At 42.1% G+C, this 23,449-nt stretch overlaps 1 protein-coding gene across 1 annotated transcript in view; it reads left to right on the forward strand.

Moving 5' to 3' along the window:
• Positions 1 to 2,439: 2,439 nt before the first annotated feature.
• The window catches only part of LOC116640673 (thrombospondin type-1 domain-containing protein 4-like), a 197,133-nt gene continuing 176,123 nt past the window's right edge, over positions 2,440 to 23,449 (forward strand). Inside the window, exon 1 of the mRNA XM_032417818.1 lies at positions 2,440 to 2,669. Coding sequence (XP_032273709.1) covers positions 2,598 to 2,669 — 72 coding nt within the window. The 5' untranslated portion in view covers positions 2,440 to 2,597. The remainder of the gene's footprint in view (positions 2,670 to 23,449) is intronic.

Consider the following 23,449-nt stretch of genomic DNA (forward strand, 5'->3'; position numbering starts at 1 on the left):
ATGAAGTACTGATACATGGTATGACACGGATGAACCTTGAAAATGTTATGCTAAGTGGAATAAGTCAGACACAAAAGGTCAGATATTGTATGATTGCAATTCGATGAGGAACCTAGAGGAGGCAAATTCATATAGAGATAGAAAGTCACGTAGAGATTACCAGGTATGTGGGGAGGGGAGAATCAGGGAGTTATCGCTTAATGAATGCAGAGTTTCTGCTTGAGGTGATGAAAAAGTTCTGAAAAAGGGTGGTGGTGATGGTTGCACAACACTGTGGATGTACTTAATGCCACTGAGTTGTACATGTAAAAATGTCGAAACTGGTAACATTTTATGGCGTGCGTATTTTACCGTAATATTAAAAAATCGAGGACGTGGTTAATGCTGCAGAGAAGTCAAATAAGATAAGCCCTATGAATTAGCCTCTGCATTTTATGACACCGGGGTCATCGGAGACATTTCCAGAGCCCTTGTCGGAGAGCAGAGGTCAAAAGTCAGATTGCAGTGGGTTGAAGGACGATTGGGAAGTTGCCTATACCAGAGGCTGGCCAACTACGGCCAAATCTGGCCTGTTTCCTGTTTCTGTAAATAAAGTTTTTTGGAACACAGCCCCACCCGTTAGTGTATATTTTGTCTCCGGTTGCTTGTGTGTGACAACAACAGGGTTGACTAGTTGCCACAGAAACCATATGGTTTGCAAGGCCAAAAATACTTTCTGGCCCTTTTCAGAAAGTTTCCCAAACCCTGGACCAGACAAGAACCCCTGGTCTTTCGAGAACGTTGGCTTTCTTAGACGATGCCTGCATTTCTGGGGATGTTGTTGAGCAGATGACAGCGCCCCTCCCTGCCAGCTAGCAGTAACCAAGGCTAACCAGTAATAATAATAATGAACAAGAAGGAGGTAGAAGAGGAGGAGGGGGCAGAGAAGAAACTCCGTCCTTCCTTTCTCTCAATGGAGATATTATCTCCAACTTTCTGTCTCTTCTAGCCTTGGAAAAAGGGACTCTAAGGGATTCTAAGCCCCTTCACCCAGCTACCCCCCCCCCCGCAAAAAAAAACAACCCACTAGTAAATTGTCATGTGACTGGTGATAAAAAACATTTTGAGATGGTTACAAACTACAGTTGGTTTAAAGTTTCCTAATTGAGGCAAGAAAAATGCCCACAACCGGAGGCTTTTCAAGGATTGATTAACTTCCTTTCTGGGACGGAGTGTCGATATTAATTTCAGATCAGAAGGAAAGCTGATGTCTTCGGCACTTACTGTGTGTCAGGAACTATTGCCACATGTTGTGCCTTGGTGACCTCACTGACGGTCATCCAAACCATCAGATGGCCCTTCCCCATTTCACAGGTGGGGCAGCCGGGGCTCACTGGAGTTAAATAATCTCCCACAGACCCACAGGGCGTTCGTGGTAGACCTGGGCTTTGAACCGTCTCCCTGGTTCCGGGGCCCAGGCCGTTCCACTGCATCATGCCGGCATCCCCTCCTTGGCCTCAGAATGCTTTCTGGAGCCCATCCTAAGCAGAATCTAATACTTGGTGGGTTCTCCACCTATTTTAGACAATGGGCCCTGCTATTTCATAATAAGAGGTGGCCACTTAGGGTGCATCTCAAGTAGACTGTAGGCTTTTGCAGGACCCACTTCCTGGCCCACTCCCGTGTTCCCTATGTCCCCAAGCCCCACGTTGATGGTCAACTGATTCTACCCAGAGGTATTTCTTGAAAACCATCCTGCTTTTCAGTGCACTGCGCCAGCGCCATCTAGCACCCGGGCTTCACTTGCTCCCACTAATCATTTATTTTTTACATCATCTGCAAGAATTCCTCAAGCCCTTGGTTAGGCACACTGACCCAGGGAGACAGCAAGAGGGGGGATAGAGCGGCTTCTTCGGTCCCCATCCATGCATGCCCACATGATCAGTGCATAAACACACAGCACCCTTGTGATTTCTTTCCCCTTCGAGGCTGCCCTTGATAACGCAGCCTTTGACTGCCCGGAGTTCTACAGCCTTCAAGTCAGAACTGAAAGGGAACCCAGAGGTCATCTACCCGGCCCTTGACCATAGCTGCGAGAAAACCAACTGAAGCCCAGAATGGGTTGGCAGCGTCCCCGGGCAGACAGCTTGTCAGCGGCAGATCCTGGCCTAGGAAGGCCCCAGGTCTCCCAGCTCCGAGCCTGGAGCTCATCCTGCTGCAGTTCACTGCCTCCTGATGAAGCAGGGGTCTTCCCCCTGCATGCGGAGCGCTTACCTTGGAGCCCTTTTCATGAATGAGACCAGATGCAGAACTCCACATTGATTTCTGTCCCTCCCCTTTCTGCTTTCTGTTCAAGGCAGCCCCCCAGCTCCCAGCTGGCTCCTGTCCCCTCCCCCAGCCGGGAGAAGTTATTACATGAAGAGATCAGCTTACCAGTTTTCTTCAGAGCAGAGGCTGAGCTCGGAGCTCCGGGTAGTACCGTGAGGGAGAGCAGAGGGAACCAGCGCGGTGCCTAGCGGAACTCCAGGGCTGGAATCCCGAGACACAAGTGCATCTGCTAGCTGTTAGCACTTGGCAGACGGAGTTCTCCTCTAGGGTAGTTCTAACTTTGGGTAATAATGTTTGTCAGCTACCTGATATTAACATTGCTCCACGTTCAAACAGCAGTGTTAGCAAGACCTGGGGGAGAGGTAAGCCAAATAAAATATCTTGTCAGAAGTTGTATTTTTGTCAGCACTATATTTCCTTTTCTATCTACCAAGAGGGATCAGGGAACGGGTTTTTTTATGGTGTGCGAAGAGTAATGCTTTATATTGCGTTTTCAGGCTTGCTTTGCCTTTTCTTACAGAAAGACTTCTTTTCTTCTTGAAGAATCCCGTCATTTCTAAAAGCTCATTCTGAGGTTGTCTGTACAGTTGCCACACTGGGGAGTTGGCATGGCCTCGGTGACAGATGCCTGGAGCGTGCACATTTCTCCTTCTGCCATTGCAGAAAAATAAATGTGCGTGTCAGATTCCGATAGGGACTGTTACCTTTTGAAAATTTTTCTCCAGTGTTGCAGAGAGGATACGCATGCTAGAGGAAATGCTTTTCTTTACTGCTTTTGCATCACATTTTCCTCCCTTTTGCTTTGATGTGCTTGGAAAAATCTGTGTTTAACTTTGGGTCATAGGTTTGTAGCGGGATGGTGATACATGACAGGGCTAGAATATGCCCAGAGCTACTAAGGCAGGGAGGCATGTTTAAGGCCCTTGAAGGTGATTTATTCTTATGGGTCTAGCTCATATGTTTGCTGGATACATTTCTGAACATCATAGATGCTCTGGGAGCCAGTTCTTAATGCAGGCAAAGAGACTGGAAGGGGGGACCATGTGGTCTGGAGAGGAAGCATTTAGGTGTATCCACCCTCACCTGCAAATAAGGCTGCAGCAAATTTGCCTCATCCGCTCCTTGTACTCTTTATTCTGATGAAAGATCTCAAAGACTGAGGCCCGAGTAATGAATGGAAGAACAGTCTCTTTCTGGAATCCATCTTCCTCTTGAAAAGCCAAGTGAAAAGACTGTCTCCTAAAAAGGCCAGGGACCACATCACAGCTTTGCCTTTTGTTAGCATTGTCAGGACGGAGCAGGCTCTGAAAGCTTCACGTAATGACTTTCCCTTCTCTCTGAGTGGAAGCAAGAGCATGCTCCCAAAGCCCGGCTGCAGGGCTAGCCGTGGGTTCAAAATAGACATGTGGCTCCGAGGTGTGCAGCAACGGGTCATTTGCTTCAGGCTTTGAGCCTATTAGTTACCCGTGTCCTCTGCTCTGCAGATATTCTCTGGGCCTGGGGTGGAGGTGTGGGTGGGGTGGAGGGGTGCGGGCGGGGGGCGGGGGGGGGTCGTCCGAGGGCTTGAATGGGAGCTGGAGGAACTGAATGGGTTTGCGATGCTGGAAAGCTGAAAGCAGACCATTGCCCTCTAGTTGTAGCCAGGGTTTGCAACTTCCCTGTTGATTTTTTACTGTGTAGAGTAAATGACAAATGGGCCAGCCTAACTCAGCCTGGAGCACTTAAGCATGTGAAAGGAGAGCTCATATGGAAAATATTTCTATCACCGCTGCCTGCGCATATGGTATGGGGAGACCCCCGTGCAGAGCAAATCACAGCGCTCCAGCAGCCCCTCAGTGGCGGGCCAATTACTCTTATTAACAGCAAGGCTAAGGGCAGGCTTCAGTTACCTGCGCACAGCTGGCTCCCGGGGAAGGCCACTCTGGAATGTGTGTGCCTCAAGCTTTGTGTCACATGCAGAGCGCGGGCGGCCCTGTTTCTCTTTACAATCGGCAAAGCAGATGAAAAACGAAAGGGGATTACACTGGCTCACCCAAATCTTGATGCTGTTCAGCCAGCCCTCAGCACTCTGGAGAGAAAGGCACAACTTCTGTCTTTCGAGCTCAAGTGTGAGTGCTTAGTAGCCAGCAAACCCAGTGGGAGGTGACGAGATGCCTGCTCTCCTGCTCCTTTGTTCTGCCCTGCCACGCTAAATACAGACCCTCGGGTGCCTGGTCCTCTTCTCTGGCTCCTGGCTTGGGCGCGCGCGTGTGCGCATGCGCGCGCCCGTGCACCCGTCACTTGCGGAGCCTTGGCTGCATAACTACTGGGCCGCTAGGAAATTGTACAATTAGGATTCCTTTCCCCTTGCTGGAAATGAAATGATGAGGAAGGACCATGAGTATGCCAGTAGCTCCCCTCCCTCCTTGAAAAGAATGCCGTTTATATAGAGCTTTGAAGAATGTGGCATTTATTTATAAGAGCCTCTTTTTTTTTTATAGCCCTGTTACTTACAAGGCTCACCCATAAACATGTGGCGTCGTCCCCGAGTCACCAAGATTTTCTTTTTCGCTGCCAGCCGGTGTTCTTGCAGGTTTTAATTATCTTCCCTTTGGATGTTCATAAAAACACACGAGGAAAAGGAAAAAAGGGGAAGAGAGGGTTGTGCACCTAGTGTTGCTTATAGCTGCCTGTGGCTTAGCGTGGGGCTGGAAGCCAGGCGGCGAGCTCTGGGGAGAAGCTCAGAGTCCGTTTTCTAGGGTGTGAAGTCCCTGCAGATAAGCAGGGGCTAGCAGGTGGTGGGAGGAGGGGGTGTTAGTCCAAGCAAGCCTTATTTGGCGTCCTGTTGCTGGCACTGTTGGCCCCGGTAACGGTGAACCAAGGACAAACAACGTGGTACGGTGTGGGTGCATGGGTTTGAGAACAAACACAGGGAAGGACTGTTCTTTCCTTGATTTTCCAGTTGCAGGAGCATTAGGTTCTCATGACCTCGTAAGAACATTAAGGTCACCAGAAAGCTTTGGCCTTGTCAAAATTAGGAGAGAAGCAGTGTTCACTTGGAGAGATTGTGTGCATCCCCCGAAGAATGTAAAGGACTGTAAAGTCAGGCTGGACTTCTGGTGCGTTCGCCAGGGTGCGAAACACGCCAGGATCCAGTTTGTTTGCTGGACGCCCAGGATGGTATGTGGGAGTGGAAGGGTGCGTTTTCTTTCCTGATTTTGGACTTAACCTCCTCAGATAAGGCCAATGAGATACTGTTATGTGTGAGGAGGCAGAGGGAGAGGAAATCAAAACAGTTCTAGAAGTGGGTCAAAAAGATGTTTATGTTAGTTTTGATGAAACAATTTGGCAAAACCTATCAACATTGAAAATTAAAATTAAAAATCAATGTAAAGGGTACAGATTGTGGTCACAATCTTGTGACTGTACTAAAAAAGCACTGAATTGTACCTTTTTAAAGAGCAAATTTTATGGTATGTGAGTAATATCTCAATTTTTGTTGAGACAAGCACCGGGTGTTGTAGGGAAGTGTGGACTCGCTGTATCGTACACCTGAAACTAATATTGCACTGTTAACCGACTGGGATTTATATAAAAACTTTTTTAAAAGATTAATTTTTTGACATTAAAAATAAATAAGAATAGCTCTTTGACCCAACTTCTCCATTTCTAATGCTTTATCATATAAATCTACTCCAAATGCGCAAAACGCTCTCTGAACCATTTTTCAGAATTAGGTTGTTGCAAAAACCTAAAAACCTAAAAGAGGCAAAGGAGCAGTGAAATCTGCCTAACGAAGTGAAGAGAAAATTGCATATCATCTGGGATGTAACCCCTCTGGTTTTATTTTTACCAGGAGGATAGTAGTAGTAGCTACTTCAAGAGGTGGTTGGAAGGATCGAACGTGATAGTGTGTGTAGAGCTCTTAGCTCGGTGTGCTAGGCATCGTAAGCAGCACTTACTGGCGCTCACATGGTTACTATTGCACATGCTGCCAGGGTGTACCAGCTAGACGCTCAGGAAAGGAAGGTGAAAAAGAGAAGGTCTTTGTCTTTGATGAGCTTCCCCTCGAAAAAGGGCACAGAGTGCAAACAGTTAATGATCATGCAATACGAAATCCTCTGTAACTGCAAGAGCGGAGACAGAGAGGCAAAGGAGCAGTGAAATCTGCCTAACGAAGTGAAAAGAAATGCCACAAACAGTGTCATATTTGAACTGAGACTCGAAGGGTTGTGTATCCGGGCTCTTCAAGACAATCCCCAGGTTCAGTGATGCACAGTGATTGAGTAACTCGGCGCATAGTTGCACTCACAGCTGTGATTTATTATAGTGAAAGGCTACAGAGCAAGGTGCTTGGGTGAAGTCTGGGGGCAGCCAGGCGCGACATTCCAGGGGTCCTCTCCGAATGGAGTCATGCAGGGCACACTTGATTCCCCTAGCGATGAGTTGTGGCAACATGTGTGAAATGTTGTCAACCAGGATGCTTGTTAGAGACTCGGCACCTACGGTTTTTGTGGGAGGCTGGCCACATAGGCACCTTCTGCCTGCCGTGTCCCAACAGTACAGATTTCCAGAAGGCAAGCAGGGTGTTCAGCATAAACATATTGTTAGTACAATGTGGGCACAGGGAGCCACTTTCACCAGTCCTGGGAATGGTGGGAACCCTCCCCAAATCCATTCCCAGACACCAGTCAGTGGCCTTGTTAGGCAGGTCTTTTTAAAAGGCGAGCACTCAGGTCTGATGTGTTAACTCTTTTCTTCACAGATGGGTAGGCATTTTAAGTGGGAAAAGAGGGAGGGAGGACATTCCAGGCAGAGGGAAAACATCTACAGAGCCCCAGAAATTAGAAAGAACATGACATGTTCTGGAAACAATGCTTGGTTCAGATTACAGAAGCATACGTTGTGCGGGGATGTGGCAGGAAAAGGCTTGTCCCCGGATCCCTAGGGTTGGAGTTTTTCTTTGTGCCTTTGAAAGTTCCAGAAATTACGTATCTACAGTCTTAAGATTAATTTTATGTTTTATGACATGCCATTTAGATTACTATTGTGCGATATTTTCATGGTCATACATTATTGAAATTGTTTAAGGATTAAAATAAATTAAATAATCATTGTAGAGTTGCTTTGTAAGTAGTGGTAGCCTTAAGCTAGCCATGATTTTAGTCTATTTAGTTTTTTCCGTACTAATAGATTTTAGTCTATTTAGTTTATTTGTGGCAAATAGAAATGAAGGATCCATGCAATCAATGCCCTTAGTGACTGATTCTTTGTGCACAATTCTCAGTGGCTCGACCTTTCTTTTGCTTTCTGATGTCCAAAATGAACTACCAACTATGTGGAGCTAACTCGATAATGCAAGAACGGAGTTTGAGCCTTGGGTCTACCATGTCCAGCTGTATGACTTCCAACATTTTGAATTGTTTTTCTTCTAAATTAGGAAAGCTATGGTTGTTATAGAAACAAATTCAAGAAATGCAAAGAATAAAAACTTAAAGGTTCCTCTTTACCCTCACTCCCTTCCCAATCCTTCCTCCCTCCCCAGATGAAACCATCGTTAACAACTTGGCATTTGTTCTCCTGGAACCATATCTACACATTTCTAAGCACAAGGGTGTGTGCATATGTGCATGTGTGTCTATGAGTGTATGTGCGTATATGGCTACATACATATGTGTGTATATGACCATATGCACATGTGGATATATGCCTACACACGTGTGTGTATATGACTACATACAGATGTGTGTGTATGCCTACCTGTATCTGCCTCTGTGTGTATAGGCCTACAACTTGCAAATAATGACAATTCTGCTTCTTCTTTTCTGATACCTGGTACTTCCTGTTTCTACTTCTTGTCTTCTTGCAATTGCTAGGACTTCCAGTACCCAGTGTTAAATCAGAGCAATGAAAGTGAACATTCTCATCTTCCAGATGTAAATGGGAAAGTTTCTACTCTGTCATCACTAAGTGTGATGCCTGCCAGATGTTTTAGGTAGATCAAATTTATCCAGTGACAATTTCCTAAGTTTTTATCAGCAGTGTTGTTCAATTTGAGCAAACATTGTCTGCCTTCACAAAGTGCTAATGTGGTATTTTCCTTTAATCTACTTAAAAAGTGAATTATACTGACTGATGAATCATTGAACATTATATAAAAAAAACAGTGATGTACTATACCTTGACTAATTGAATTAAAAAATAAATTTAAAAAAGTGAATTATATTAGTACATTTCTTAATATTGGACTCTCTTTGCATTCTTGGAACTATCTTAGTCATGGTGATTTATTCATTAAATTCACTATTAGATTTGATTTGTGAATATTTTATTTTGAATTTGGGTTTTTTTAAATGAGTACTATTGTTCATGGCTCTCCTTTATTGTGCTAGACAAGGGTTTTGCTAGTTTTGTAAAATAAATTCAAAAGTTTCTCATCTTTTAGTGTGCTTTGAAACAGTTTAAGTAACAGAGGAATTAGCCTTTTCTTGAAGGTCTGTTGAACTGTCATATAGTCAGCCCTTTTATGAAGAGGTGGTTTTTGAGTACTTGTTTTACTTTCTCTTCTATTTCTAAAAAAAGTGTAATATTTAATATATGTAGGAAAATATATATACTATATAAGCAAGTTATGAAACAAAATAATAAAACAAACACCTGTGGACTTACCACCCAACTAAAGACGTAAAATATGCCCAGTACTATATGCTAGCGCCCAGGTCTGTCCTCCTCTCTTCTCTCCCAGATAGAAGATGGTTGTCATTTCCTTGCCCTTTTTAAAAATAATTTTATCATATATATATATATATATATATATATACATATATATATATATTTCTCTAAGAATATATTATTTCATTTTGAGTTATATAAACATGGTATCTTGTTTTCCTTTATTCAACTTGATTTTTTATTCAACACAAGGATGCATATAGCATTCATTCATTTTTACTGCTACACAGCATTCTCTGTGATAAACTATCTTTTCTCCTGTTGATAGATATTTGAGTTCTTTCTAGGTTGGCTTGTTTTCTGTTATAAACAATGCTGCTGTGAGTCATTTGGAGCATGTCTATTCCCACGTATATGAAAGATTCAACCTAGGAGTTGAATTAGTGGGTCATAGAGTATGTGTTTGTTTAATTCTCCAAGATAATGTTAAATTGATTTCTAAAGTGGCTATCAGGTTTCACTTCCACTAGCCCTGTTTAAGTGTTCTCAATTATCTTATCTCCTTGTCAATATTTGGTATCATCAGACAGATTAATTTTTGTCGGTATAACATGTTATTAGTGTTGTTAGTTGACGTTTCTCTGATTAACAACGATTACTATAGTGTGATATTTACATGTGCACAAACTATCCATGTTTCTTCTCCCCGAGATACCTGTTCATGTCTATTTCCTGATTTTAGATGTGGTTCTTCACTTTTTCACTGCTGACTTGTAGTTCTTTGTATATTTTGAATATGAATCCTTTGTTTGTTATTCCATGTAATATTTTCCAGTTTGTGCCTTGAATTTAAAATTTTGTAGTATCTATTGATAAACAGAAGTCCTCAGTTTTAGTGTGTTTGAATTTAAGTTACTTTATGTTAACACTTTGAATGTCTTACTTAAGAAATTATCAATCCCAAGCTTATAGAGATACTACATGTTCATTTATAAAATTATTGGTTTTGCCTTTCACATTTATGTCTCTGATACACTTAGAATTGTTTTTTTTCGTATGAAGAATATGTGAATAATACGAATAATGGACCTAACTTCATTTCTTCCGCATACTGGTAATCAATTGTTGCAGGACCATTTATTGAAATCTCTCTACTTACTCTTTGGGAGTTGTTAGCTGTTAGCTGTTTTTAGACATTTGCTCTTCTTTGTGAATTTGAACTTACCAATTTCCCTTGAAAAAATCCTTTAGGAATTTTTATCAGAATTGTATAGAATCTATAAATCAATATGAGAGCACTAACATTCCAATATTGAGCCATTCTATCCATGAATATACTAGAAGCTTTACATTTATTTAGGTTTTCTTTGAAGTTTTTCAGTGAAATTGTACAATTTTCTACATAAAGGTCTTGCATGTCTTTAATTTTAGATGTATTCCTAGCTATCTTGTTATCATCTGCTATTGTAAATTATGTTTATTTTTTATTAAATTTTATTTTATTTTATTTAAGTTCAATTAATTAACATACTGTATTATTAGTTTCAGAGATAAAGTTCAGTGATTCATGAGTTGTATATAGCACCCAGTGTTCATTACATCACATGCCCTCCTTTATGTCCATCACCCAGTTACCCCATCCCTTCCACCCAGCTCCCCTCCAGCAACCCTCAGTTTGTTTCTTATAGTTAAGGGTCTCTTATGGTTTGCCTCCCTCTCTGTTTTCGTCTTATTTTATTTTTCCTTCCCTTCCCCTATGATTCTCTGTTTTGTTTCTTAAATTCCACATAGGAGTGAAATCATATGGTATTTGTCTTTCTCTGACTGACTTACTTCGCTAAACATAGTGCCCTCTAATTCCATCCACATCATTGCAGATAGCAAGATTTCATTTTTTGATGGCTGAGTAATATTCCATGTATATATATACCACATCTTCTTTACCCATTCATCTGTCGATGGACATCTAGGCTCTTTCCATAGTTTGGCTATTGTGGACATTGCTGCTATAAACATTGGGGTGCAGGTCCCCCTTCGGATCACTACACTTGTCTCGTTTGGGTAAATACCCAGTAGTGCAATTGCTGGGTGGTAGGGTAGCTCTCTTTTTAACTTTTTGAGGAACCCCCACACTGTTTTCCAGAGTTTGTTTATATTTTTAAATTAATTTTTTGCTTTGCTAATGCTTAGAAACACAAATGATCTTATGTCCAAAAGATTTGCTAAACTCACATTAATTTAAATCAATTATCTATAGGAACTTTTATGATTTCTAAGTACATAATCATATATCAACTGTGAATAATGACCCTTTTGAGTTTTTCCTTTTTCCAATTCTTATACATTAAAAAAAAAAAAAAACAATTCTTATTACTCTGGTGAGGACCTTCAGAGGCAGTGTTATTTTGTTCCTTATTTAAAGGGAATGCTTCTACCACTTTGCCATTAAAAATGAAGCTAGCTTAAACTGATTTTAAATTTTTTTTAAAAAAGATGCTTTCTACAAAAAAAAATGAAGTTAGCTGGAAAAAAATGAAGTTAGCTGCAAGTGTTTGGTGATACACTTTATCACATTGATAAACCGTTTTCTATTTATGGTCTGCTAAGTGATTTATTTCTTAATCATGAATAGTTATTGAATTTTATATAATGCATTATCTCTGTCTATTGAGAGGAACATACTGTTTTCCTTCTATACTCTGTCAGTGTGATAAATTTCAGAGATAGATTATATAATGTTAAACCATCCTTGCATTCCAGAGATAGATCCAACTTGGTTTTGATATATTTCTGTTTTTATTAAATAGATTAATGTTAAATCTCTGATTATCTTTCCACTGTCTGTAGCACCTAGAGGTGTATCTAGAGCTGCTACAGACATCCTTTTTTCTCTCCCCATTCCATTTTATTGACCATTCTCACCAGCAGTCTGTCAGTTTTATTAGTCTTTATGAAAAGCCAACTTTTGGCTTTGTTGATCCTCTGCATTGAAGCTCTCTGCTTTCTATCCCATTCAGTTCTGCTCTTCTTTTTCCTTCTACTTTCTTTGGATGGATTCATCTGGTCTTCTTGTTTTTTTTTCTTTAACTTTATCAACTTTGTAAATTTATGTATAGCCCATTGATTTTCAGCCTTTAATCTGTTCAAATATGAACATTAAAGATGGTAACTTTTTCTTAAAATACCACTTCTGTTGCATCCCTTAAGTTTTGATATATAGTATTATTATTATTATTATTTGGCTTTAAGTAGTTTAAAAAATTGTCATTGTGATATTTTCTCTGACCCATGCTTTATTTAATTATATTTTCAGAATTATGGCCCAAGTTCATTTCTAACTTGATTGTACCACAGTCAGAAAATGTGGTATCTGTGAGGTTGACTTTTTGAAATTTACTGAAACTTACATTATGGCCTAGTATATGGACAGTCTTTGTACCTGTGGTTTCGGAGTTTAGAATTTTTCCATCTCTGCAATAGTCTATTTTAGTGATTTCTTCTGCAGTGGTCTCTTGCCAACATAAATTTTCTAATATCCACAAATTCCTCAAAAAATTTATCTGCTGATTGTATGCTTTCTTGTTTTATAGTTGTTGTAACATGTGCATCTTTTCTGCCTTTTGAATGGCATTTTGGAAAAGAGAAAAACAAATGTCTCCGCTCTGGCTGCTGTCTTTACCCTTTGTAAGACATATTTTTATCCTTTCTTCTTTCCTTCCTTTTTCATTTCTCCTAAGATAGGGCAAATAACCTTTCTAGACTTCTATTTCCTCATCTATAAAATGGGGATGATAATAATAATAATATTCATCTCGATGGCAGATGAGGAATATTAATAAGATAACGTCAACAAAATGCTTTGCAGAACTGTTAGGATCTGTACAAATGCAAAGGATAAATTTAGCACCTTTCTTTAACTTTCCTTTCCTTCTGTGTGGCTAATGTTATTAAGCAGCTCAGCTACATTAGAGAAAAGTGATTAATTGTGCTTGGCAGGTCATGAGAGGCTGAAACAAAATTTTATTTGACACTTTTTGAGAAAATTTGCTTGCAAGAAATTATTGGGTGCTTTAATAGAAAGTCACAAAATAAATGGAAAAATCTATTTAGTCTCAAAACGAATGCTCTAGCGGGTGTTTTCTTTTCCTCTTGCACTGTGTTGTTGGCATGCATACTCAATTAGGCACTTCTCCTTTAAAAATATTTTTTTACTTAAAAAAATCCATATTTCCTGATTCAGCATATTCATAAATTTATTTACTTTAGCTTAGAAAGTTAATATGAACTGACAGAAAGAATGCTAAAATTCAACCCAGCCATATTTAAGGGACAGAATGAGGCATTGATGTAAAAGACCAAGTACTTTGTATTAGAATGCACTAAAATCTGCCCATCTACCATTTTTTAAATTTCTACTTTGCACCAAGGCAAAATACACAACTCTCAAATAAATTGAAAACTGTATATTGAGTGCTATTTTGTGTATAAGGTTTGTGCTAAGCACTGTGGTGTGAAGAAGTGAGACCCGCTACCCTGCATCTGTCCTCTAAAGGTGGACACCAACAAGTAGGTTAGTTAAAGCTAAGATATAAATTACTCTAATAAACACATCACACCCTATTGTGAGGATTAGGGACAGCCATATGGAGAAAATAACATTCAAGATGGGATTGAAAAATGTTTAGGAGTTCCATACACAGATAGTGGAGGAAGCCATCTCAAGTCTCAGACACAGTATTAGTAAAGAAAGGTTTTCAGTTGGGAAAGATAAGGGCATACTTAGACTGTGGCAAATGATTTTGTTTTTCTTTTGGCTAGAACATCAAGTATGTGTGGTGGAAGATAATGCAGCTCAGGGATATATTGTACACAAGACAATTTTAGCCGTAGAAAAAGGCTCGAGGTTTTCTTTGTCGCCAAATACACCAATTTTTGTAAATGTTCCATGGAAGCTTGTAAAGATACACTTACATTTTTATTATAGATGTATATAAAATGCGTGCATTCTTCCATGTAATTGTATCATTCCTTCCTGCTGTGTGGGTATGTTCTTGTATTTCTTAGGCTCTATTAGAAGTCACTAAAGCTAAATGATTTCTTAAATATGTTCCAACTTTAAAAATTCTCTGAATCTAAGAGTGACCACTAAACTACAAATGATAGCACAAACCGCTGAACAGGGTTAATGTCTTTAGCAGAATACGAGAAGACCCGCGCATGGGCTTGGAGACACATAGGCCTGAGCTTGAATCTCTGGTCCTGCTTGTATTCACTTGGGCAGGCTGACTTCCCTAAACATCATTTTTTCATCTTTTTTAAAAAATATATATATTTTTTTTAAAGATTTTATTTATTCATTTGAGACACAGAGATACAGAGAGAGAGAGAGAGAGCATGAGCGGGGGGGGAGACAGAGGGAGAGGAAGAAGCAGGCTCCCTGCTGAGCCAGGAGCCCGACGTGGGGTTCGATCCCAGGACCCTGGAATCATGACCTGAGCCGAAGGCAGACGCTCAACCATCTGAGCCACCCAGGCGCCCCTAAAAAATATTTTTTTTATTTATTTGACAGAGAGAGAGGGAGAGAACAAGCAGTGGGGCGGGTGGGCAGAGGGAAGGGGAGAAGCAGACTCCCCGCTGAGCAAGGAGCCTGATGTGGGGCTCTATCCCAGGACCCTGGGATCATGACCTGAGCCAAAGGCAGACACTTAACTGACTGAGCCACCCAGGTGCCCTCATTTTTTCATCTTTAAAATGTTGAGGAATATGGCAACATTATAGAGTTTTAGTAAAGATCGAGGAGGTAATTTTCAGAAAGTTCTTGGTGTATGGCAGATGCTCAATGCATGGTAGCTGTCCTTGCCGTAAAAACATCTGATCTCTCAAGCCTAGTGGAGCAGGGTTTTTCAGTCAGGCCAGAGGAATGGTGTGAGGCCACGAGGAGGTATTTGTCACACTGAAGCAGAACATAAAGGGATAAAATGAGAGGGGACGAAAATGGAGTTGGGGGAGCGTGCGCGAGAACAAAGAGAAGTAGGTGGTCCTACAGAGGGGAGGCTGACAGTCGAGGATCCAAAATGTGGCCCCAGATTCTTTAACCAAATCTTAAGGAGTCAAGGGCCTGAGGGGAAGGGAGAGGAGAAGAAAAGATCTAGGGTGCTTGACAATGGGAAGACAGGGATGGGCAGTTGCAAAAGGAGAAGGAGCAAACGCAGAATACCTTAACGTTGGAACAAGTTGGCCACACCTTCCCAGCTGGTGAAGGAGGGGGCCAGGAGGTCACTGTGGTTTTCTCAGCAGAAGGGTGGATCTGGGGCTCGAATGAAAAACAATCTGTCTTCCCGAGAGCCAAAAAGTGGTGTTAAATACCAAATTCCAGTCTTTTGAATCACTATTTGGGAAGGAACCTTAGAGATAATGTAGTCCAACCCACTAATTTCACATAGAGGGAAAATGAATCTTTTAGAGGTTATGTGGCTTGCTTAAGACCACACAGTTGCTCAGCCCAGAGCTGGAGGGCAAATGGTCTAGAAGCAACAGAAGCATGCTGGGCCTTGTTGTCGCATCTGGGAGCTTGGGCGAGTGAAGGCTTGGGGGTAACTTGAAAGACAGTGGTTGTGGCTTTCTGTCTTTATGGCAGCAACAGTTAAACCAGATACGTTGAATGTGTTCAAAGCTACTTGTAAGAGACCTCGGCTGTATAGTTTGTTCCCCAAGTATGCTGACGCCGAGTGATGGTTAGATTTGTACATCAACCATCTGAGTCTGTTGGAAGGTGGTGGGGACAATAGGGAAAGAGAGGGTACCCCAGGCCTCCACTGCATTCATCAACACTTCATTCATTGAGAGCCTACTGTGTGCCGGGCACTGTTCTCAGGGGTTGGCGTGTATCAGTGAGTGAGCCAATCAGATGAAGATCCTGACCTCACACTCTAGCATTCTTGCCCCCGGAAATGGAGCAGAAAAACAGGGTCTAGATGTGGGGCTGTGTCGGTTTCATCACACCTCCCCCTTGCTGCCCATTTCGGTCCCACCTCTTCCAGGACACCCTCGCACACCATCTCTGGTCCTGGAACCCCATCTGCTTTGGCACATTCTATAACATCAAGCCTTGGACCCGGGTTTGATCTCGTTTGTTCTCGTACAAGTTTCCCCCATGAACATCTGGTCTCCCAGTGTGCCTGTAAGCACTCCGAGGGGGGGAAACCATTCCTACATCCAGTTTTGTCCTGTGGAGCTCTGCACTGAACACCAGGTGTGTGTGTATGGCACACATTTATTGAGCCTTCGTGTCAGACTGGAGCCGAAAACCTGCATCAAGCCTGAGGAGGACACCCTTCAGAGACGAGAGGTGCAGCAGAGTCTTGCCGGGGGACCCACTAGTGAAACCACTCCAGGAATCTTCCCTGTGAGGCTCAGGCAGGTGGTGAAGACCCAGTGAGGACCCTGGAGGCAGCTCCTTTGGAACCATGTCCTCTAAATGCTCTGGAAAACCCATTCAAAGGGAAGCGAAATCCCAAATGCCACTGAAAACATCTAAGAACTCTGAGTAAGCACTTGGGATTGTTGGATGAAGGGAGCCCTCTAATCATGAAGCATGTTGATGATTAACGGAATTCTAAGCCAAGGCTTAAAGCTAGATACACACCATAATGGTTAAGCCAAATAACACTCAATTATTTTGGCTTTTATTCCTGAGAAAGAAAGCACACTGAAGTAGAAAGACACACACACACACACACAGAAAAGTCCACATATTTTTATTGAGTTAAAATAAGTACTTACATGGCCTCTGACTTTCATATTTCATAGTATAGCTCTCATTAACCTCAACAGAGACGGCTTTGCCCAGCTGCGAAGAAGGATATATCCTTCCTATCCAGCCACGGGCTCCTTCTTCCCGGTCATTGCTCCTGTCTCCTGTAAATGGATCCATTTGGAGGGTAAACTCTTCATCCCATGTGGCAAATGTGTATTGGAGCCCTGCACCTTTCCCCAGAGGTGTAGCTTGACTTGCACGCTCAAGCAGCCCTGACTCGTTAGTGATGGGGCCGGCGGGTAGCCCTCTCAGTCACTTGTGTTGGTTAATGTGCCAGTCAGCCGATTCTAAAGCGAGTTTTCTTTATTTTACTTTTCTATATCAATGGAAAATGGGGATTTGCAGCATCACAAAATTGATTAGAACTGAAACTTCTGTGTCTCAACTTACAGAACTGGATTAATGTACTTTCAACGATTCTGTGACATTTCTGCCCATTTTCCCCTCTCTTTGGGAATTTGTAGAGGTGAGATGCCCTGCTGTCCCTAGGGCTTTGTATCCAAAACTGAAGATGCAAAGACTGGTCCCCTTTCAGGAGCCCATGGGGTGGGGGGTGGGGGGGGCGGCAAAGGTGCACAGAGAGAGGACCTTAAATGTGGTGTGAACAGTTCTATAGTGTAAGGTGTGTGGATCAAGCACCGTAAGAACCCAGATGAAGACATGGCTAATTATGCTGAAGAGAGTCAGGGAATGCTTCACAGAGGAGAGGACATTTAAGATGGGGCATACAGAATAATGAAGAATTTATCAGTTGAGGAAGATGAGGGGAGGGGTGCTGAACTTTCCAGGCAGAGGGAACAGTGTGTGCAAAGACAGGAAATCTGTACAAGTTATCTAAAGCTCTTGGGGCCCAGATGTGTTTCATAATGTGGTCATTTGTTTTGATATTAGAAGGATAATATGATACATATATTATATATTACATAACACGCCCAGTAGGGTTCTCATCAAATACATACATATATCCAGAGCAAAAAGTTTGAATATTCATACTAAGTGGGATTAATTAAAGACTATTATTAATAGTATCACATCAGTTAAGTCATGTTTTGTTACCAAATAAATTTGAATATCGAACTTACCAAAAAAAAAAGTCTTAGGTTTTTTTGTTTTTTGTTTTTTTTAAGATTTTATTTATTTATTTATTTATTTATTTATTTATTTATTTGAGAGAGAGAGAGCACAAGCAGGGGGAGTGGCAGGCAGAGGGAGAAGTAGGTTCCTTGCCAAACAGGGAGCCCGACCCAGGGCTCCATCCCAGGACCCCGGGATCATAACCTGAGCCGAAGGCAGACGCTTAGCTGACTGAGCCACCCAGGTGCCCAAAAGCCTTAGGTTTTTAAGCCTTTCGGATTTTAGAATCTTGAATCAAAGGGTTGTGGCTATAATTCCAGCAAATTCCTAGTGCTAAATCTCACTGGGCTGAGCCAGGTCATGTGCTCGTTCCTGAGCCAATCACTGTAGCCAAGCGGATACAGATGTGATTGGCCAGCCCAGCTCCTGGGCTCCCACCCACCCCTGGAACTGAGTGATTTGTTTCAGCCTGCCTGAATCACACAGTGATAACAGGTTGGTTGTTTCTAGAAAAAGGAGGACTCAGCAGGTAAAAATCACAGATGTCCATTATATGTGCATGGCAAGATGTGCCCACATTATATGGCCTAGGTCACACGGTCCTGATCGCAGAACCAGGATTTGGACCCCCTTCTGTCTGATTCCAGAGCCCATGTTAGACTAGGCTGCTCGCCAGCGAATAGAGTTTACCCCCGTGCAACCCACTGCTCAATTATATGATGCAGACAATTAGAACCTAGCAAAGTATATAATAAGGCGCTAATTACGTGGGGTACAGAGAGCCCGTTAGTTGAAATGACTTAGAGAGGTAAGAGATGTTAATAGGCCAGAGCTTCACGGCAGCAGCAGACTCTGAGCTGAGCCTTGAAGGATGCGTTGGAAGTGACGGGAGAGACCTTATGTCTCTGCTCTCAGCTCCAGGGACTCTCTTGTAACTTTAATTGCCAACCAACATTGAATTTGAGGACAGAATAGGCAGATTTTCCTGGGCCCTAAATGAACCTCTGAGACCACAGGACATAAATCACGGGGAATGGTAACAAAAGGAAAACCATTGCCCTATAATTTATTGACAGGGGAAGAAAAGCAAAGGACTCATTAAGGTTTAGGCGCTCTAAGCCGGCCTCTGAGGTGCTTAGGACCCAAGCATGACGATGACAGACGGAAGTAACTCCGGGGCCACATAAAGAACTCTGTCCTCTGCTTTCCCAGGGGGTCCTAGAATTAAAACAGACCAAAGACGTGAGCAGGCTCCTCAAGTGCATCTGGCCCCGTGCCCCGTGCTGTTAGTTATGGGAAATCTGAGGTCCGGGGAGAGGAATAATTTGATAAGACCACAGCCAGTACTTACCGGTCACGAGCAAAGCATTTCATTTAGTTTTGTGTTAGAATTTTTTTTGCTGAAATTCAATAGCGAGGTCAAGGATCCTTAAGGCGCTGTTATTCTGTAACAGTGCATGGTTTGAATGTTGTGTGTGTTTTCTCTTTATGGGATTTAATCAAATAAAAATGCAAATGAGTTTTGAAATAGCTACGAGTAAAAATACCCACTTTTTAAATGTTGAGAGGCTTGTCATCAGAGATGCCCATGGATTTCCTTAACTCTGGATCGGTCAACAGATTGCGACAGCAGTATTTACTGAGCATCTACTTTGTGCTCAGGTGTTCGGCATTCTCATTTAATCCCCAGCAAAATCCTCTGTGATAGGGATTATTATCCCATTTTTGGATGAGAAAGCTGGACTAGACGGGTTAGTAACATGCGGAACATAACTTGTTGAAGGCTACAATGGGGATTTCTCTTTGTTTCCCAGGACACTGAGTTTCTATAATACAGACCTGATCTCTCAGACCATTTTGCCCCATAATTCCTTCCTATACTGCAGCCAAAGTTTGTGGGGTCCAATTGACTCGCTTTGCCTCCAGAAGGCCCCGCTGTTTCCTCTCTTGGTTTATAAATTGTCCTCTTCCCTCGAGGACCCCCCTTTGTCCTTGCTCCCTCCATCCCCACGCCCTTCCTACCTCCTCGGTCATCACGCGGAGACGTGTGAGAATCCCACAACTGACTGTTTTCTCCTCCAGGACACCTCCTATTTTCCACACCTGAGGGCTTCTACAGAACAGAGTGGCCGTCTCTGAAAAATTCTTTATCAGGGAGCACTGTGATTTTTTTTCTCCCTAAAAACGTAAACTTAGGTAGGTGTGGCATATTTTATGTCAAGGAATCTTAGAACCAGAGGGGACCAATGGGCCACCCCTCTCGTTTGAGAGATCAGAAATCTGTGGGCAGATAGAGTTATTCGCTCAGTCTCGCACAGCAATGCTGGAAGTGGGTTCTATCACATGGACCTCCCCGGGAGCAATAAGTGGGTGGCCATTGACATTGATTGTGCAAGACTGCCCTTGGCTGGACTAGAGGTCCTTGTAAGAGGCAACACATGACAATCATCATTAAGTTGACTGCATTTCACTAGATCCCACTGTGTCCCTGCCTTGGTTTGGGTCCCCCAGACCCAGACCCTGAGCCAAACACCCAAGTGCAAGTGGTCCATTTGATAGATGGTCTGAGGAATCCCAGGAGGGGAGAGGGGAAGTGGGACAGGGAGGGGAGGCACCCAGTCCAGGTGTGTTATCGAGCCAGTGATAACACATTGATATCGATACAATGACCTCTGCAAGTCAGCGTAGCACATAACTCAGAATTATCCAACAGAGGAGCGAGGAAGCTGGTGCACTTGCCCTCCTTGGCATCATCAACTGAGGGCCGCACCAGCAGCCGTACCTCTCCAGTTCTTCCAGCTCCTTCTGGCAAAAACAAAGCATCCAGGAAGTCACAGGTGTTCCCAGCACACCACCTTTGGAGCAGCAAACTGAGTGTGGAAAGGAGGCAGACGGGGCACAGGCGGACTCTGCAGCAGTCCCCAGGAAGACTGTCCATCAGCAGTCAGAAAGCAGGAAAGCCGGGACACATGGTGCATGCGTGCGTGCGTGAGTCAGACTTACAGTGATTTTGATGCCTCATCTTGCTTGCTTCTCAGTCTTGGCAGTTTGGAAGGTCAGAACCAGTTTATAGCCTCCCTCTAGCTATTGGACAAGACCTTCCAGGAATGCAATCTTTGTACCAACCTTACGCTTTTATTTCTCTTCTCTTACCCAGTTTGCTTCTGCCTCAGCTTTTTGGTATATTTATTCTTACCCTATTTGCATATACCTTTAAAAGTCCCCCCTTGAATTTCTGTGCTGGTATAAGTTGGGTACAAATAAATACAAAAACAGGTTACCCAGTTAAAAAAAGACAAACCTAGGACTGGTCATAAGCACCTGCCAGGCTGCTTTACCTACATAAGATTTTTTTTGTCAGAGCTTCCTGGTCTCCACATGAAGGTCCCGACTGCATGGGAAACCACAAATTCTTGTTCCTGCGTCAAGTTTGTCATGAGTCACCAGAGAACTGGAAACAAACGAAACTGCATATGTTCTTCAAAGTGGCCACAGAAAGAGGATGTTGATGTTCATCCTCCTCACGATGCTATAAAATTAGAGATTCCTGCATCACGTGGGTGATGTGACAAGAGGTCCCCAAAGGCCAAATTGGAGCCCATGATTCAAAGTTTTGCTGAGTCAGGATGTGGGACCCTGTTCCTACCATGGAAAATAGAAAAATAAATGAAGGCAGTTATAGCAGAAGCAACCTCCAGAACTTGTAATAGCTGTAACTGTACCTCTTTTTTTAGACTAATATTTAAAATAGTTCTTCCTATGCATGATTTTTGTTGATTCATATTTTCACTGCTTGTCTGTACAATATATGACAAATTTTCTTCAATGAGCATGTATTTTAAGTGAGGAGAAGATAAAGCGTTTCCTTTCATCGGAATATTCTTTAATCATGACATTCCCCCCCCCAAATGTCTTGTTTTCTAAAAATAGATGTTTTACTAGAAGCATCCAAGGTAAAATGTGGTCTGCCACTCAGAAATCTAAGATTTTGGTTGTTTTCTTTGCTGGTCAGAAGCCCTGAAGAAATGAAGATTCTGTCTGATATTCATGGTTGTGAGTGAGACCCATACTAAGTATTTCTTTGCCCTTTGGTTTCCTGTTTCAAGGAAAATGTTAAGCCAGATGTCACAGTAAAAAGGAAGAAGGGATGGAGGGAGGAAGGGAAGGAAGGAAGGAAGGGAGGGAGGGAGGAAGGAATCCTAGGCTCTCTTGTTTGTTACAATATTCAACAACGTTAACTGCACATCTCTAGAAAGTTATTTATTTATGACTCCTTCATTCTAAAAAGAATTTAAAATAACCTTAAAAAGTTTAGTGAATGTAATGTACAAAATAACAAGTAAGGGAAGAAAATGGAACAATGGGAAAACACGGGATGAGAAAAATAGGAGGAATAAGGCTGGCGTCTAAAATCCGTGTCATTAAGTCCTCCTGAGTCTGGGTTAGAAATCTTACTTTGAGCTTCACAGCAGCCAAAGCAAAGAAGGAAACACAATCAAATATATGACTCATAGGTTAAAAAAAAACCAGCTAATTCATTTGGGATGGGGTACTGAGTGAAATATTTGGAGAGGAGAAAAGATACTAACCCTTGAACTCAGAAAGTCAGTGTCGCTATTCTTGCAGGCAGACAATAATACCCATGCAAAATGGGTGAAGGGGACTAAGTACAAACTTCCAGTTATAAAATAAATAAGTCACAGTGATGAAAAATACAGTGTAGGAGATATAGTCAATAATACTGCAGTAACTTTTTATAGTGACAGATGGTGACTACACTTACGGTGAACATTTTGTAATTTTATACTTTTCATAATTTTCAAGTTTGTAATTGTTGAATCACTATGTTGTACACCTGAAACTAATATAATATTATGTGTCAACTATAATTCAATTAAACAAGAAAGAGAGAGAGAGGAAAGAAAGAAAGAAAGGAAGGAAGGAAGGAAGAAAGGAAGGAAGAAAAAGAAAGAGAAAGAAAGAAAAGAGAAGAAAGAGAGAAGGAAAGAAAAATTCAGTGACAGTTTTACCAAACGGTGCCCTGCCTTGAATAAGACAAGAGCATTTGGTAACTTTAATAACATAAAAAATAAGTTATTTTTTTCTAGGTACAATACATATTCTATTAAGTACACCACAATGGTTTTGCACTGTAATATTCTGTATAATAGCTACTTTATGGGTAATATTAATTCTCTAAATATGACTTAACACACAAGTGATTTGTTTCAGTATTCCTGGTAATGGTTGTTTTTATGTCCGAGAGAATGAAGGTTATTGCTCTTTTTAATGAGAGTAATAGCAGCTAACATCAACGGAGTGCTCCCACGCCCAGCACGACCCTCACCAGTGTAACCACCGCACATCCACCCCCATGCGTGAGACACAGCTCCTTATATTCATAAAACTAGAATTGATGGTTTACAAAAGGCCTTCCCATGTGTCTTCTTACACAGCTAGTCACAACAACTCTGTAAGATATTGGTCAGAAAGACATTATTTTTCCATGAGGAAAACAAGGTCAAATAGCTAGTAATGGGTGAGCCTGGACTATAAATTCAGATTTTTCAGATGTATCTTCTCCATGACTTCGTGATCTAG

This window comes from Phoca vitulina, unplaced genomic scaffold (genome assembly GCF_004348235.1).
Source record: "Phoca vitulina isolate PV1807 unplaced genomic scaffold, GSC_HSeal_1.0 scaffold20, whole genome shotgun sequence".
Classification (NCBI taxonomy): domain Eukaryota; kingdom Metazoa; phylum Chordata; class Mammalia; order Carnivora; family Phocidae; genus Phoca; species Phoca vitulina.